The sequence below is a fragment of the Copidosoma floridanum genome, unplaced genomic scaffold (assembly GCF_036245765.1).
Source record: "Copidosoma floridanum isolate Cflo_tuat_1 unplaced genomic scaffold, Cflo_Japanese_pri ptg000007l, whole genome shotgun sequence".
NCBI lineage: Eukaryota > Metazoa > Arthropoda > Insecta > Hymenoptera > Encyrtidae > Copidosoma > Copidosoma floridanum.
This window is the reverse complement of record NW_028321884.1, coordinates 3,245,323-3,261,308: the sequence shown is the minus strand read 5'-3', so window position 1 is coordinate 3,261,308 and position 15,986 is coordinate 3,245,323. Positions and strand designations below refer to the sequence as shown.

The following is a 15,986-nucleotide window of genomic DNA, read 5'->3' as shown; positions in this document are numbered from 1 at the left end:
CTCTCTGCACTCCTATATACATGTAGTTTTTTTGAGCCTCTCTCTCGCGCAGGGTATATAATGCACAGCGCGACGATATTCTCTCGGCTCCGATGCGTGCGTTTTTGCTACTTTTTTCCTCGCGGAACTTAAACACCGGCGTACAGGTACGAAGGGTACAATAAATAGACTTCCGGTTTGAAAAAAAAATTAAAAAATTTTTTTTCACCTTGGCTGATTATTCGGCAAAAGTAGGTCTACTGCTCGTTTGCCTCGACTCGTTGGACTTGTCTCGTGTGGCGTATTTATTACTACGTCAGTGGTGACTCACTCTGTATATACATGCATCGGTGGTTTTTTTACTCGTTAATACAAAAAAAAAAAAAAAAAAATGTTTCCAACGCTACATCGAGCGAGAAAGACAATGAGAGAGATTTCACCGTTGGTCATCGCTGGTGTGTTCGTCGAACGCACGTTATTCATGGCTTTTGTTTACTTCCATCCAGGGGAGATAAAGAAAAAAAAAAAAAAAAAAAGAGCTTACGACTTGTGTATCAAGTTCACAGCGTAAAGTAATCCACGTATTAGCAGCGCATCGCATAATAGCACGCGCGCGTGAAACTTATCATATAATAACTTGCTATACTTACGTTGTTTTATGCGTTAAAGGCTGCCCGTGTATAATATGCATATTATAAGTTTTATCGACACCGTCACGAGTTACATATAAATATAGTTCATGATAATGAGCTTACCGCGAGATTTTCCGATACGTTGTTTACGTTTCTTTTTCTTTTTTTCTTATTTCATTAATCTTCGTACTTAGAGCTGCGAAAATTGGAAGTAACTTTAATTTATAGCAAATGATACAGGTAAAAATACTTTTGTCTTTTTAAATTATTGAAAACTTCCAGTGATAAAAAATACCAAATTCATTATTTAAAAGTATGAACAAAATAAACTGTGTATAAAAAAAAGTGTTTTTCACTATTACCCGTGATATTATATACATTCCGTCTCCATTAACTCACTTCCCACTTATTTCGGTAAGAACGTATTTCAACACTATTAGCAATTAACTAGCAAAGGTGGGCTACCAATGGGATCATCTATGAAACTTCAAGGTTTTTTTTATTTCATCGGCAAAGTGACGGGAAAAATAAGTCTTTCACAAAAATCCAAAATATTGTCGGGGAAAACAACCCTTGCTAAATACTATCGAGTTGACCCTCTAGCTTTTTGATAAGAATACGCGAGCCATTGATTTTTTTTTTTTTTTTTTTTTAAACAGTATAAAAACCGTGCATGTCTAATGAATCAAATTTTAAAATTCGATTACCTACTGTGATTTGCGTGGAAAAAAAAAAAAAAAAAAAAAAAGATTCTTTTGTTTGGTTGGTCGATTTACAATACCCGCATGAGCTCAGAGAGGTATCGGGGCTATAGAGTAACGCCGACCGGTATGGATAGATGTTTTCAACTTTTCATTCACATATAATTAATGAATGTCAAATAGTCGTGCCTCATCAAGGCTGCGAACGCGAATGACGAAAGCACGCGCGGCTCGAGCTCTTACTGGCCGAGTCTGTAATTACGTTGTCTCTACAGCCTTTCATTTTTACTTGTGTCTGTGGACTCGACTGAAAAATATGAATCATATTATTTATGGCCAGACGAGTGGCTTTTTTTTTTATCCTTAATGGAAAAGTAAAGAAGTTTTAATCAACCGCACAAAGAATTAGTTTTTACCTTTCGAATTGAAATGACGTTTGTGCGGGTCAAGAGTACAATTTCCTCCGTCCTATAACATTCTACATTACACGTGTAATTGAGTTTTCAGCGTTGATATGTAAAAGCACGACCATCTGAATAAAAAAATTAAAAATTCCACGCTACAGCTGTCAGAAACGGATCACATAGCCTCTCTGTTATACATCTTTAACGTTCATGAAGTATAATTTCCGTTATCCAGAGATGTAACGATGTATTGTTCTTTTGTTTGTATTAGTAAACTCGATAGATGGATTCTCCCAAAGTTTTTTTCAACTACGAAGTATAGACTCAACACCAGCAAACCGCGCAACATTTTAATTAAAATTAAATCTTCCCACAGCTTCCCAGAAAAATAAAAAAAAATAGATAGAGTTTGTACAGTGGTATACAATCAAACGCATATATCTGCAACTCATGGTTTATCGTGACTACTATTTTTTATTTATTTCATACTCCGTCCCTTACGGGTTTGGAGGGGTTCCGTAACATTTTGTACATTAAATATATACTTAATCTACGCTATATAATATATTCATTTTTACTTTAACTGTTCTTAATATTCTACTTTGTCTTTTTTAAAATAACATTGAAATAAAACAAATTTAATATCACTACACTTCCAATTCTACAAAACTCAATTCTCAAACTTCAAAATTAAACACATGCCTAATTGTGACTACTATTGTACATCGTAAGAATTTTTTTTTTTTTTTTTTCTTTTACTCAATACTTCAACAACGCCTCACTACTCCCCCTTTCGTTTTTAGCTCCAGTGGCGTTGCCGCGATTTCACGTCAATTATGCAAAGCGTTGGCTTCGTACATTTCAAAAGAGAGTCTATTGATTTTGCCATCCGAGAACTGCATAGGTATATTTATATTACAACCAATTTCCGATCAGAACCCCTGCGGCGGGAGTAAGTAACGACATCGTGATTTCACCGCTACACGTCTGAGAATACACCGTAATGATCCATCAACAGCCTCGAGATGGTTTTCAATTGCGGCGTAGGTGTGTATGCATCACGAGTTGATCGTACGATTTCCCAAGTTCCAAAAACGATCGAAGACGCGAGAAAAACAGTAAGCATATACATCCGAAAGAAACTCAATCGTATAGTATACATATAATATACGGAACAATAGAATAGACGTTTGATTGTGCAAAGTTAATGCGCGCTCTCGTGCGTCACTGCGTGATATTTTCAGTTGGCGGTAATAATAATAATAATGCGTATGAAATTCCTAAAAGAAAATATATATCTAAACGGCGAATTTACTTCTGTACGTACACAGACGGTGTGGCGATAAATCAGCGAGTTTTCCTCGTCGAAAAGGTATATATATACGTACGCATAAGCAACGCGTATATTATTTGTAGAGGTACATACATATACGAATTAGGAAACTGCTCGCCAATGGGTTTCCCAAGTGGGCTCTGTGCAAAAGTCACGCGTGAAACAAGGGAGCAAAAGTGCCCCTCGATGACTCGTTTGCAGCCCCGAGTGGGTGTAAGATTCGCACGAGCGCGAATAGGTAAATGGCCGAGTGATTTTCACGTGTAGGTTATATATATGTGAGCTTTTTCGACTTTTTTGCGGTTCGGCAAACCAAAAAGTGGCCCACGGGTGTATAGTGTATATGTAGAGGAGGGAGCAAACATATATTTATATACATGTGAGCACACGCAAGCTTTGTATGTGTATAGTACAGCATATCGGAAAGAAGAAAAGCGAGGAGGGATGAGCGGATGGGGTCTGGGATCGATAGCCTTGCGCGACCTTAATTCGCACGCCGAGCGTCATCCTCCCCCCCTCCCCGGCGTGTATGTAGTCGTATGCATGCACCTAATATAACGTGTACACATAACAATGCGTCTCCCCCGTCGTCGACTTTTCGTTGATCTGGTTGAGAAAGCTTCGGCAACTGTGATGTGTTGGCACCACCCAAGTTTTTTCCCACTTATATATATATATAATAAGTAACGCGCAGACTTTGGTGGAAGATGTGGACTCGGGTGGACCAGTGAAGCTGTGCGCGCCTTGTATAGAAACACGCCGTATACTCGGTGTATATGTATATATAATAGGGCTCGCGCTTGCGTTCACGAGCGAAGCTTGGAGCTGCTGAATGCCGATGCTTGTGCAAGCCCGTGCACTTGTCGCGTGTATAAAAAGTACACCCATGGACATACTATGCAACGCGCGCTCTCGCCGAGGCATGCGAGAGAGAATAAAATAAGTGAGCCGGTTCATGTGTGGATACACCGACTCTTGAGCGTGGAGGTGTACTTACTATGTGTAGCTGTAGGGAAGCTGTTTCGCAAGATGTATCCAATACATGTATATACGATCGCTCGATCCATGGGGGTCTTGCCGCGATGCTGTAGTTTCTATATAGTTGTGTTGCATGATATAGCGAGGAAACGCGAGTGACTCCCTTTCCCCTCCTTTTTTTTTTTTCTCTGGATGCATGTTGCGGATGGGAAACACGAGATAAATAATTTATAATCAATGTAATCGATGTTTACGGAAAATCATGACATAATTGAAGGTTTTGGAGTTTTGATGAATTTGTGTGAGGTTTCACGGGATTCTTTGGTCAATATTTTTTTCTACTTTGGGTGGTTTGCTTTCGGTAGGAAAAATACATAATTGTATACACGTAAGTTCCATTTACCTCCCCGTGTAAAAAAATGAGTAATATATATTTTTTTTTTTTCGGAGTCAAAACAGAAAATAAAGTGTGACACTTTCACTGCAAGATAACGGGGAAGCAGTACGTAGTTTTGCCGGAGGTGTGGGAATTTTTTTTTTTTTTTTTTTTTCCACGATAAAACTTCTCCGAACGCAAACAATAAAGTTATCAATAAAAATTCACGTTTCGATCGGATAAACGTTATTTAAATAATTAAAGTTGGCCGACAATTTTGATAAAGCACGCGCAGCGCTCACGGCACTCGTTATTTAAAACATCAACTATTCGACAAAAGACACTCGAGCACTGTTTTTCACGATTTTGACGTCCCGATAGAGCACAACATCACCCCCGAAATACCAGGCGAAAAAAAAAAAAAATACTCTTATCAAGCAAGCTTGTCATCGTCAATTAAATACTTTCGCGTGTATATATTTGTTGATTTATTCATTCGTGTAACGGGTACTCTCGGATGAAAACAAAAAAAAAGCCGTGGAAGGAGAGAGGGAGATAAAATAGAGAAGGGAGCTCTCAACCTGAGCACGTATAAATATACATATACGCGTGGGACACGCGAATGTGTGCCATCCTACACTTAAGACTGTGTCGCGATTCAGAAAGGAGATTTAAAGATTTCGTGTCGTGGAGGTTAGGTGTACAGCTTGTGCCTGTCCGTCTGACAGCGGCGAGAAGCAAGTGCCGCGCTTGGTGGTGGAGACCATCGGGGGAGCACGCAAGACTCGCGACACAACACACATATATGTATATAGCTACGGCCGAGGAGGAGAGGCCGGCGCCGCTGGTGCTCTACTCCTCGATTCAACTCCTCAGTTAGCACGAGGCCCGCGATCGGGCAGCACCACTGGCTGTAACAGCCCGCCTCTCTGTGCCCCCTCGCCCTCGCCGTGGTGTGCCGGAGTGAAAGAGCCGCGAGTAGTTCATACGCGCGTTTGTTTCTATTACAAATTCGCGCCGCGTCTCCAGATACACGTACTCGAGAATCGCTCGATTGGGATAAAACACACGTGTGCATACCGATATTGTACGCTCATTGCCATATCTCAGTACGGAGACGAGCACAGTGCGGGAAGACTGAAGAAAAACGTTGGTGGTGCAACTGCTGTTCCTTTTAATAATTATATTATATATGTATATTTATCTCTCTCTCTATTTTACTCACGTTGTTATAGACGTGGATTTGTGGGCTAAAAATGTAGAGGCAACGTCGTGTCTAATGACCCGCGGAACCGTCAAGGCCATCCGTGCAGGGCAAGGCGGTGGCGCGTATTTTTTTACAATACAACCACGCCGTCCGAGAGCACAAAGCTCTCATTTGTCGCTTGCATACAACCGTTTGCCCCCCGCTGAATTATTTGTTTATTTTATTTATTTTTTTTTTTCAGCTGTATGTGCGTGCACACGGTATAGAATATTTGTACCGTTGTACGCAAGTGATTATATATTATATTTATTATGCGAAACGTGTACGTGAACTAGCGCTCGTCGGAAAAGAAGATCGGCGCTAACTCGTTTAGCGCTAACGATGTTATAAGGAGTCCCTCGTGTGTCCCAACAGCTTCGCGGTGCTATACCGGTGGTACCTACTCCTTTAGGTCGATACGTGTGATACTTTTACGCACAGAAAAACAATTCATTTGTCAGTAGTTGTTATACTAAACCGAAAATGTGCAATTTACAATTATATTTATTACATCGGGTGTTGATCGTCCGTCGCGTTCATTGTAATATTATTGTGTACGCAAGGGAAAGAGCGCGGCTTTTCGTGCGCACACCGCGTGTGGTATCTTAACGTTTTTTCTGTGTGCACGTATAATAATCTATTCCCCTGATGTCGTATATGGATACACGTGAATGTACCCTGTCCACGTACAAGTTCTTTTGTGCCTATATATATATAAGTCCGCAACTTTCACCTTCGCTATGCGGGAAAAAATTTCAAATGGCGAGGTATGCAGCGCCGATACCGATTCCGATGCTGCGATTCCCTTCATTCCCCCCCCCCTCCACCCTCCCCTGTTGTGTATATGGCTGTTTGCGGCTGCAGCACACGTGTGTGCCAATCTACATATAACTGCGCGATCGGATGAATCGGAAGATCGGTAGTGAATCGAGAATATATGTAAAAGTACATTGGACGTACAATATTGTTTTTCCTTTGCCTGCTTGTGGGCGTTGTTTGTTTGATTGTTGTAATATCACGCGTAGATGTCCACATACGTATATTTATATGTATACACACGTGAATGGACAAAGGCTTGGGAATGTGTTATTATCTTTTGACGGTGTCTCTCTCTCTCTCTCTGCTCTTGCCTTCTCCCACTCGAGTATGTACTCGTGCACTAACAATAATTAATTGTATAGTCGAAGCAATAACGAGCACATAACATCATCGCCGACAAATAAAACGTTGCCTCAGCTCTATATATGTATACACGTCTGATTGATTGTGAGCTCGTTGTCGTTTTTCTGGTACCTATACCGATTTTTCAATCAATTTTTAAACGTCGTGATCCGTTTCCCTTCCCTTGTCTCTGTTTTGTATACCAGCTGGTGCTGCGGCTCGCATATCTTCTACTTACTCCCAACTCCGAAAATTGCAGAGCCGCGAGTTAAAAAGCTTGCGAATCCTGCTGCTGGCGTTGCGTGGGTTCCTCCTCCGAGGAATAATACACCATCATCTCGCGCGCGCGTGTATATATATATAGGTATACGATGTATTGTACATCGCGCACACTCGGAGACACGCACCAGCGAGCTCCGTCAAGGAGATCCACTCTAGCCGCCGCGCCCCTCCTCCTCCTTCTATCGTCTTTCGCGAGAAACGAGCCCAACCTGAATCCCTGCCCCCGCGGCTCCTCCGCGCTCTGTGTGTTCTCCAGCATCTTGGAATTCGCACCGGAGAGTATCATCGCCGAGTAGGTATATTATACGCGCGACAAAACGATCGGCCTCATCCTCTTCGGAGCTGCTGGTATTCATTATTCATGAAGCTTTTTCCGCTTCTTCTTTTTTCCTCGCTGTGCAGCCTATACTTATACACCTTCTGCTTCTTCGCGGCTTCTGTCACTTCGTGGTGCTTGGCGTTGGAAATCGCGAAAAGCTTTGGGTGCTTTGTTGCAGCTGAGGTGTGAAAGTCGCTTGTAATGAATCGTCGGTAAGAAAAAAAAAAAAAAACTCCCAAGGCCGAGAGCGCAACGGTGAAAGAGCGACTTTTTTTTTTTTTTTTTCGCGCGTGCATTTTTCCTATAATATCTATTCCCCATGTGTATGTATACGCGCAGAACAGAGTCCGAGCGTTTGGAGGAATTTTTCTTATCTCTCCCCCTTCTCGCGCAGTGTAGGTATAATATATGGACTCGGTCAAACAAGTGACGCAACGAGAGCTACACATCTGTGTATGTTGTATATTATAATCGGCGTGCTCTTTTGGCTCATGTGTGTTGAATGTGCATACTTGTTCGCGAGAGAAGACGATTGGGGGAAAAAAAAAAAAAAAAAAAAAAAAAGAGTGACGCAAGAGCCACGTTTTTCTCCTCGAGATTGATCCGCTATCGCTGATGATGCTGATGGTACCTATACATGCTCCATTTTTTTTTTTTTTTTTTTTTTCTCCGCGACCTACCACCCCCTGACCCTCTCTCTCTGTCATTGCTGATACGGAGTCATCCGCCTTTGATTTTAGCCCCCGGTGTGTACATATACACACGCTCACGGCTAATAATGAAAAAAAAAAAAAAAACTATCGTCTCAAGCGCCAGGTTATTATGCCCCAAGCGCGGAAGATCGAGTTATTTTCTTTTGAAAAGCCGGCTTTCGCGACGTCGGCGCGGACTTATATATACACACGCGCGTAAAGGGCATTGTTTTGGCTTCGATAAATTGATTAGACGAAAAGCCGCGCGTCATAGGTGGTACAGATACACCTCGTATACTCGTATGTCTTGTATTATAGACACAGTTTTTTTTTCATTTGTCGCGAAAATCTGATGGTAGTCCATCGCTACAACTATACTCACTTGAAATATTACAGCGGTAAAGTGATGTGTATATTGGGTCGCATTGTTATCCTTCCAACATCTCAAAGTACAAGCGTCGCGCTCGGCTGTACTTATAAATTCGTAAAAAAAAACTTGGCAATCATAATCGAACGAGCCGATTCATATATGATAGTACTTACTCAACCATTTCAATTTTCACAAATTGAATCGAGTAATATATAACATCGAGGGTACGTATACGCATACGTATATATACCTTATACATGACGCAAGCAAGTAATACACTTAACGGGTTGGTTATTGGGTGTACGCTGTTGTATGTACAGCGAGTGAAAGATAGCCGTGTTTTTTATCAATCGATCGGTAAGCGCGGGGGTATATATAATGAGGTTTCTTTGCATACGTTACGCAGCTTTGGCGGATCTATATATATATACACCTGCCTATATACAATGTGTACGGTTATTAGCCGATGGCGTTGCCATACACATATATGTACGTGCATGGGTAAATATGTAATATATATATATACGCACGAGAGCCGAGAAATTAAAATAATGATGCTTAAACGAGAGGAGGCGAGCGGGTATACATTGTGTGGTAATGCGGAGACGCCCGAGGGACAATGTATACCCGCTAGCCGAACAGGAAGATTTCCTTGGCGCTCGAATCTCACCTTCGCGGGACCTTTATTTTGTTTTTTTTTTTTTCTTTTTTTCTTCTTCCATCGATTCGTAAATAATGATTGGTGCAACGTGTTTCTTTTCACCTTGCAGCCGTCCGATTTTTGTACCGAAACGCGGATATACACTCGTCGTTCTCTCCTGATTCTCTTGAAAAATAAAAGACTTGCACGTATAAAGTATAAATATATTCAACGCGCGTCTCAATTTATTCCCGAGAGATGAAAAAAAAAAAAAAAAAAAAAAAAAAAATACATTTGTTCACTCGTGTTGGTAAACCTGTAGCAGCGTTGTTTGTACACTTGAATAAATACCGTCGCTAAGATTAAGTACACGCTTGTTAAAAGATAAAATTTTTAATACGCACTTCTTTGAAATCTCGCAGCTGTACACGTTCAGTATTAATGTACCTCCATTTAATTTCATCGGCGAAATATATCATCCAACCTGTACTTGTACAACAACACTACGGAGTATATTTTCATTATAAAAATAAAGTACAGGTATAACCATGAGGCTTGAAAACCATAGAGCAGCAGAGAGAGAGGGAGAGAGGTGGGTAACGCACCTTGTGCGCCTACAGAAAGCAAACGGTTACGAAATCATTGTTTTGCCATTCTCGTATTTACCTGTATCGGTATCTTCCAAAGCCGATTACGCGCATATGTATATAATATTACCCGCCAAGCGTGAGGTGTATAAGTAATGAGAAACAAATACTAGACCTATTTGGTTTATGGACTATTTGGTTGTTTTTTTTATGTGACCCCAGAGTTAGGTGGCCCCTCGTTTTCGTGAAACGCACGTGTAATACTTATAATTATCGATCGTCAAGTGCTGGTGGAGCACATTAATTTTGGGACTAGAGTAAAAAAGACAATGAGAGAGAGATATATATATGTATATATTTATATAAAGAAACAATGTACGAGATAGGTTACGAATAGCACTTTTGTGATGTATTTTGCAGGAGAAGAACTCGCAAATATAAATACAATATGTATATGTAAAGCAAGTGTATATAGTATAATAGCAATCAAAGAAGAAGAGCTCGAGGGACAGCGCAGAGGTATAGAGGTTTGACACCCGATGCAACCTCAGTCGGGGGCCAAGCCGGATCGCGAAGGTACATAAAGGTAGTAGGTGGTGGCGCGAGAAGGCGGTTAAAGCCATCAAAGGACACGACGGGGGCGGCCCTTAGCCGCAACAAGGCCCCACCACGGATATCCTAAGGCGCTCGTTCCGGCGCTCGGGCAGGATAGGGCCGCGCCAAAACGGCCAGACTCCCCGGGCAACGACGATGTACGTCGTCGAGCCGCCGAGCCACAAGCCCAAGTACCTCCCGGCCACGAAGGCGCCCTCCCAAGCCGCGTTCGAGTCCCCCTCGGCGGCTACCAAGCACCTCCACCTGCCCGACTCCCCGACCACCCCCACAGCTCCGGAACGCGGGGGCACCCACATTGCCGCCACCGTTAAGAACACGGTACGCAAGCTGCTCCGCCGCACCAAGAGCCACCGCGAGGCGCCCACTATGCCCGGCAACAACGCTACCCCAAGAACGGCGCCCCTCGTCCTCGCCAACCACCACCACCACAAGCAGGAGCCCAGCCCGGCTCCCAGTCAACGCTCCGTCGTCAACGTTGTTCCCCCGTGCGTGCACAAGCAGACAAGCCCGGCCGTCCCGGCTATCGTGCTCAGTGGGAGCGATGACGAGCCCACCGTTGACCAGTACATCGGCGAGCCGGGTCACAAGCAACGCGACAGACAAAGTGCCGAGCCACAACAACACAAGGCAGAGAGACAACAGCAGCCGAGGGAAAAGAGCAAGCCCGTGCAACCGAGGAGGCTCCACCTCAACGTTAACAACCCCCGTTACTCCAACGTGCTGAGGCGATCCCAGGTAATCAAATTATACACATATCTGATGATGTCCTCCCAACGCTGGTTCTTTCATTTCTCCAAAAAAGGTGGCTCGGGTTTCTCTGTATAGGCCCCCCCGTGTATGATTGTACACCCATCTCGGGGAATGCCAAAAGACGTCATAGCGAGGCACTTGCCTATGGATATTTTTAAACTTGCCCATTGAGCCAATCATTCCAATGAGAAGAAAAAAATACAACAACAACAACAATTTACTCTGTTTATAGACTCGTGTACGCGCGTGTGCCCAATGCAGAGAGGCACACGCCGCCCGATTATCATGTATACTATTGTACCGGCACAGGCGCGCACCAAGAAACAGTTTTAAAACGGTGTCAACGTCCTGTGCGCTACATATTTTACAATGCGTGTATGTATAATATGTGTATATTTATATATACAGTCGTTGAGGCTTTGGGTGGTTACACTTGCCAGAAAATTGTCCCGCTTCCATTTGAAATTGGAGCATTAATACAATCGCCCAAATGCTTCATATCCTCCTCGGCCGAGGAAACTCTGAGATTTTTTCTCTTATGCGTAACGAGGATGGTCTTGGCATGTAGCGTTGGAAATGTTATTAAGTAACACAAGTAATGCCTCGGCCCGAGCGCTAAATTGCAGGTATATGACGGAGTCGTTGAAACTTCCAGTTTGTCATGCCAGCCCATTACAATATATGTCATGATTCAACGTCTATTACTATTTTTCTTTTTTTTTTTTTTTTTTTTTTTTTTTTTACATCAAAGGTGTTTCTAAACTCGACTTGTTCGATCACATAACCAAATTTTGGTCTATCGTCACGAGGAAAATTCAAAGGGTGAGGGGCACAACAACATCGGGATTATACCGATTACGATCGAGTACCTACAGTCATACGATGGTTATTACACGCGGGACTCGTTAATCGACTGCGCGCGGCCGAGTCTTTTTCTCGATCGCAGTGGGGAGACTGTGATCTCATTCGCACAGAGAACAATGGACCCTCCTTGTCTGCGCTTCGATATACATATATATATGTGTGTGTGTCTCACTGGCACCTGTGGAAATCGGTTCTTTCGCAATGCCCTTTTTTTTCATCCATACCCATAAAGCTTCGATCTCTCGATACCGCGAAACATATATGGGTACAGCTACACAGCTTCCGCTTATCGTCATAATTTATTACACCGTATCTCCGTTGCGAAATAAAAAGTCCACTCGTGCGTAAGCGCGACGCTGCTCTTTTTTTTTTTTTTTTTTTGTCCGAATTTTGCGCAATTGCCGCGTTACACTTTGCCGTCCGGAAGACTGTGGAGGCGTACTCGCAGCCATTATTGCAAATTAGTTTGGAATAGCTTCGCAGAAAGCATATATATATAGTAGAGGGCGGGTACGGCAGCTGTATGTACACGGTAATCGGCATAGCTGGAAAAGACCCCAAGTATCGTTTCGCTCAAACAGCGGCCGAGTCGAGAGGAGCCGACCTTGTGCCTCTTCTTCTTCGCATATTGTGTATTCTTTGACATTTGCTCGCGACGTTTTTTTTTTCTTTTTTCTTTTTTTTTTCCTCGTCGCAATGATTCACGCGAGCGACGATCGTATCGTGGTCCGCGCAAACAATCAATTTCGCGTTCGGAATTCCGCGAGTGCTTCCTCCTACGATCCTCGTTGAGTTGCTTATGTCTTTTCTAATTTTTTTTTTTTTTTTTTTTTTCTACAAGTGTACTTTTATACACCGTTGTCCGCTAGAGGCTCTGGAAGCGTGATTAAGCGTCGCTCGCCTAAATAAGTGGACTTTGTCCTTTGTACCGAGAGAAAGATCGGCTTGAAAATTCGCAACAAAGAGCACAGATGCATTGCGAGAAATCGGTGCCGTTTCGGTTTCGTACGTATTAATTACTTATCAACTGTCTAAGAGTGTTGAGGTCACGCGCGCGCACGTATATAGTGGGTACGTTTCCATTACGTTACATTATATATATATATATACGCTCCGAGCCGATAAGTAATCGACGTCGTCAGCACTTGGCCGCCGCAATCGTTTATTTCCCTTTGGAAAAAATGTATATAATTTTCTCGCTTTGTACAGCGAGTAATTTTCAACTTGTCGCTCGTTTGAATTATCATTTCCTCCCTCGCGAGCGCGATGTGCAATGGAAAATTAAATTATTCCCGATTTCGAAAGTAAAATGCTGTTGCTTTTTCACAAAAAATGGTGATGCTGGAGAAAAAAAAATATATAAATTGTTTCGTTTGACAAATACAGTCGCTGTCATTGAAATTGGAATCAATTTTTTATTATTGCCAAGAAGTAGGTACGTTTGCTCTCGTGATATTGTAAAAAAATTTCCAGTTGTTTTGATGTGATATGAGATTATACAATCGTTGTGCTCGAAACAAACAAGTTCTGTTTGCCAATATGTTAAGACAGCTCAACTTTTTTTTTTTTTTTTAAATTTCTAATAAATGAACATCGTGTTATTTACAGTGTTATCGCTTTAATAAATAACAAATACTTTGACGACTTATCTTCATATTTATTTGTGGTACGGTATATATATATGCTTAAGGTTATCTCAAAATTTTATTTTATGCTTGTAGCACTTACACGTGCAACCAGTTTCTGTAAGTTTTACTCGAATTTACTTACCCTACCGGTTGTGAGTGATGACAATTTCTATAACATACTTACACGCTGTATAAATGACACTTTACCCTTATTAGTAAAATTTACTAATTTTTTTTTACGGAATACTTCAATTACCTACCCGAAATTATGACTACATCAAGAGAATGTATACGTATGTATGAAAAATAGCATAGAGTAAAGTTATCCAGCTAGTCCCTAGTTTAGCTCTGTTTCTGCGGGTGTACCAAATAGTTGCGAGTTCATAGCAGCAGCACTAGTCATATCGTCTGGCAAGTTTCCTCGCAATTACGCGGGCACATTACAGACGCGCACAATAACTAATGGATGAAACTCACGTTACCGAGCAATCCACAAAAAATCGTCCATTTGTGGATTTAAGAAAAAGTAAAAATAGAATTTTTTTTTTTTACTTCTTCGAAACAAGATTGTTTTTTCTTATTTTTTTTATTTTTTATTTTTTTTTTATATAGTCGATGAGGCTTTTATTTTAACGTTTCCATATTTTTTAAGTTTAAAAGAAAGAAAGAAATTCTTCCCCGTAGATATTTCTGGTACGAAGTGGTCAGAAATCTAAAACACGTAAAGTAAAATAATGGTTACTCCTGTGAGTTGTAGTTTGTTGTGTATAAACAAGTTTTTAAATCAGACTTTTTGAATGAAAAAACAATATTAAGAACTAAAAGAAAACCGACGATTATTCGAATATTCCCAGGGTTACCTATTTCGTTAATTTATAAGAATAATCGTCACTTTTAATTAGTTTTTTTTTTTTTTTTGCTATTTAACAAGTCTTATTTGTAAGTTTTCGACAACTTGCTTTAGCTCACGTATTTTCGATTTTCGATTAGCACTTGTTAAAAAATTTATCACACAAAATAGTATCGGGTTTAGACGTACAAAAACTTTGGTTTAAAAATTTTTTTAAATCATAGATAGTTTTTTGTGGAATCTCTCACTTAAGAGTATACAACTACTGTAAAGGCACACAGATCACGCAAATGCATCGCGTGTGCTTGGAACGAAGCGAGAAAATTACTTCAGGATACGACTCGTGACGTATTTCAACAGCTACTGTACGTTTGTGTGTCACGCGGTTAGCGAGAACAACGATTTTTCTTTGACTTGCAAGTTAAGGAAATTTAAAGCTTATCTGTTGCTGCTGCTGCTTGAAGCAGCTTTAAAACAAAGTAACAGAACATTACGTGCACTTTGCTCGTCTGGCGGGAGAACTTTTGATGGACAACTGCAATCTTTTTTTTTTTTTTTTTTTTATGTTTAAAAAACAATAGTTTAATTCTCAGCTTCAGCTATGAAAACAGTATCATAATTTCACTGTTTTGTTAAGAATAGTTTGTTTATTAGAGAACAAATAAATGACGTTGACGATTTCTTCCTGTAGTAATTAAAATCAAATCATGTTTATTAAAAACACATTATTTGCATCCGATCTAACGTTTTATAAATATCTAAAACTTTATGAACATTATCGCGTTCTTTTGCAGTGTGAGAGCAAAGTCTTGACTTTTAACGTTCTTGAAAATGTTCCATAATATAAGCTAAGCGTAGCCCTAGAATTTAGTGACGTTTGATTTCTTAAGCGTTTGTACGTATAAAAATAACTTTATATAAATACTGTGAAGTAAAAAATGTATGAGTTTTAATGGTAATCTGTACGGAAATTATGTTTTACATGAAACGATACGGAAAGGAAAAAAAAATTTCCAATTTCTAAGGCATGAATTTGGCTTTGTAGTAATTACGCGGTTCCATAATGTAATTAAAATTTGATAAGATCGAAATGTCTGATGTTTGCGATTGTCTATGTACAGTGATATGATTACAAAAATTTGCTGACGTCAACCAGTCAGTTTTATTATGATGTCTTTCCTAGAAATGGAGAGTATGAATTTTTTTTTCTTTTTTTTTCAAAACTGTTACGTAAAAAGGCTCATTATTTGCAGGAAATGCATTAACGATGCAATTAGATTATTTATTCTGACTTTTCGAATAGTAATGATTCATATTTTCCATATTGTAAGGTTTTTCAAAGAGTTGTGTTTTATTCTCAACATAATTCATACACGACGAGCATTTTGTTTACACGATTTCTTTGAATCATTCGGTCGCATTTAACTAATGACTTCCGGCAGAAAAAAGTGAATTAGTTAAATGTTCACAGAATGTCAAACTACAACGGTAAATATTAATAAAAATTGTATAATTAGAAACATTCGGTATTTGTCGAAAATAAGTGTTTTCTCATAGTTTGTGATTTTTATAAAGAGAA

The 15,986-nt window shown here is 40.6% G+C and overlaps 2 protein-coding genes across 7 annotated transcripts in view; both read left to right on the top strand.

Annotated features, from left to right (window-relative positions):
- The window catches only part of LOC106638771 (serine/threonine-protein kinase MARK2), a 72,778-nt gene that overhangs the window by 18,638 nt on the left and 38,154 nt on the right, over positions 1-15,986 (top strand). The window lies entirely within an intron of this gene.
- LOC149375334 (uncharacterized) lies at positions 5,298-15,249 on the top strand. The gene is made up of 3 exons (XM_089588849.1): positions 5,298-5,552; positions 10,121-11,050; positions 15,202-15,249. Exons 2-3 carry the CDS (start codon positions 10,451-10,453, stop codon positions 15,247-15,249), a joined length of 648 nt encoding a protein of 215 aa, XP_089444975.1. The 5' UTR covers positions 5,298-5,552; positions 10,121-10,450.

What these genes read in the sequence shown, in the direction of transcription:
- LOC149375334 (XM_089588849.1), top strand. Translation starts at nt 10,451, where the DNA reads ATGTACGTCGTCGAGCCGCCGAGCCACAAGCCCAAGTACCTCCCGGCC. An exon ending in ACGTGCTGAGGCGATCCCAG is followed by an intron (nt 11,051 to 15,201) that starts GTAATCAAATTA and finishes GTTCTTTTGCAG; the next exon opens with TGTGAGAGCAAAGTCTTGAC.